Source organism: Cynocephalus volans, chromosome 3, assembly GCF_027409185.1.
Source record: "Cynocephalus volans isolate mCynVol1 chromosome 3, mCynVol1.pri, whole genome shotgun sequence".
In the NCBI taxonomy this organism is placed as follows: domain Eukaryota; kingdom Metazoa; phylum Chordata; class Mammalia; order Dermoptera; family Cynocephalidae; genus Cynocephalus; species Cynocephalus volans.
Window position 1 is genome coordinate 104,640,551 of NC_084462.1, and position 1,948 is coordinate 104,642,498.

Sequence of the window (1,948 nt, forward strand, 5' to 3'; positions counted from 1 at the left end):
CCAGCCTCCCTACTCATTCTACATCATCATAAGGAGATATCATGGCTGTATGGTTTATTAGCTAAAACCGTTTGGTTTTCTTAGGACTTCATCAACATTTGTTACAAAATATATCCAGGGTTTTCTTTAGAAGAAGAGACTGCAAATTTGTTTAAATGATAAGTGGTAGTGGCTCAGAGAAGTACATAGAGAATCACTGCTTTTCTGTCAGAGGCTAAGCTCCTACAACAGTATGAAGTTCCTAAGAATTATAGAAATTTTGCTAATTTTTCATTCTTTAGGGGCAAATCAGTTGCTATCTGAATGTAATTGTCATTACCTCCTAGTGCTCCTTTCATCTATACTTCCTCTTCTCACTCTTTGTTCCTCTTTCCCAGTGAATTGATTATTAATATTGAGTGTCCTAACTGGAACAGTCATTCCTGATATTTTTATAGACAGTCTTTGTTTCTTGAAAAAATTACTAACATTAACTGGTTTTTCTGAAATTTCAAATGTATTTTGAACATATGCATGAGAATAAAGTTTTAAAATGCACTGACCTTGTGCCTTCACAAATTATTGGAAATTGCAATTAGATAAGAACTCTAGAAATAAAGCCAAGCACAGCATTACAACCAATTCTGTGTGCCAGTAAAAGTGTGATATTTAATGCCCAGGAAGTTAAAAGTATAAGCTAACTAGAACTAGAAGTTAAAACTAAAAATAATGAGAAGGAGTTGCCTTGTTAGAATTTAGAAACTTATTTTTTAGTTTCCTCATAGCTGTCTTTACTTCTTGATTCCTCAAAGTATAGATTACTGGGTTCAGAATGGGAGTGAAAATGGTATAAAACACAGACAGGATCTTGTCTACCAGAAAGCTGCTCAGTGGCCACATGTAGATGAGGATGCATGGCCCAAAGAACAGAAAGACAACAATAAAATGAGCTGTGCAGGTAGAAAGGGCCTTAGATGATCCTGTGGAAGAAAGATGCTTGATAGCAACCAGGACAATAACATATGAATTGACTAAAAGAATAAAGCAGAACAAAGCAATTATGCCACTTGTTGAGATCATAAAGAGGCCCAGAACATAAGTATCCACACAAGCCAGCTGAAACACCACAGGAAGGTCACAGAAAAAGCTGTCTACTTTATTGGAACCACAGAACGATAAAGTGAGTGCAAATATGACCTGGCTCATTGAATGCATGATTCCCACAACCCAGGAAGCTACCACAAGAGCAACACATACTCGGGGACTAATGATTGAAGCATATTGGAGGGGCTTACATATTGCAATATACCTATCAAAGGACATAGCCATGAGTAAAATAATCTCCGTACCAGTGAAAAGGTGTAGAAAGAATATCTGGGTGATGCAACCATCAAAAGAGATGGCTTTGTGACCAGTTAGGTAGTCTGTAATCATCTTGGGGGTTGCAAAGGAAGCAAGAGACATGTCGATGATGGAGAGGTTGGTGAGCAGGAAATACATAGGAGAGTGCAGGTGAGTGTCAGCTATGACTGTGATGACTATGAGGCTGTTGCCCACCATTGCTGCCACATAAAACAAAGAAAACACCATGAAGAAAAACATCTGTAGCTCCCAGGAGTTAGAGAGCCCCAGCAAAACAAACTCAGACACAGTAGACTTATTGGCCACATCCATTGTCTTGATTCATAGGTAGAAGCCTGTATCAAAAAAATAAGTAAATAAGATAAAGTATGAGTCAATTGAAGCAAATGTTCTATTTCCAAGAATCTACTTTCATAGTCTTTGTTGCCTCTCTGAAAACTTATCTTTACTATTCTTTCCATCTTTCTCATTTGGTATATTCGTTTAAAAGGAAATTTTAAAATATTAGAGATTATAGCAAGATACCCCTTAAACCACAGGTATTGAAAATAACACATTCTTTTCTGGTATTAAATGGAAATCAACCTGAAATTTTATCATTCTGAGT

General features: G+C 36.7%; 1 protein-coding gene across 1 annotated transcript; it reads right to left on the bottom strand.

Moving 5' to 3' along the window:
• Positions 1 to 699: 699 nt before the first annotated feature.
• On the bottom strand, positions 700 to 1,653 carry LOC134373919 (olfactory receptor 4K2). The gene has a single exon (XM_063091979.1). The coding sequence runs from the start codon at positions 1,651 to 1,653 to the stop codon at positions 700 to 702; it is 954 nt and encodes a 317-aa protein (XP_062948049.1).
• Positions 1,654 to 1,948: the final 295 nt, after the last annotated feature.

Bases quoted from the DNA above. Each gene is read 5' to 3' on its own strand.
- LOC134373919 (XM_063091979.1), bottom strand. From the start codon at position 1,653: ATGGATGTGGCCAATAAGTCTACTGTGTCTGAGTTTGTTTTGCTGGGG.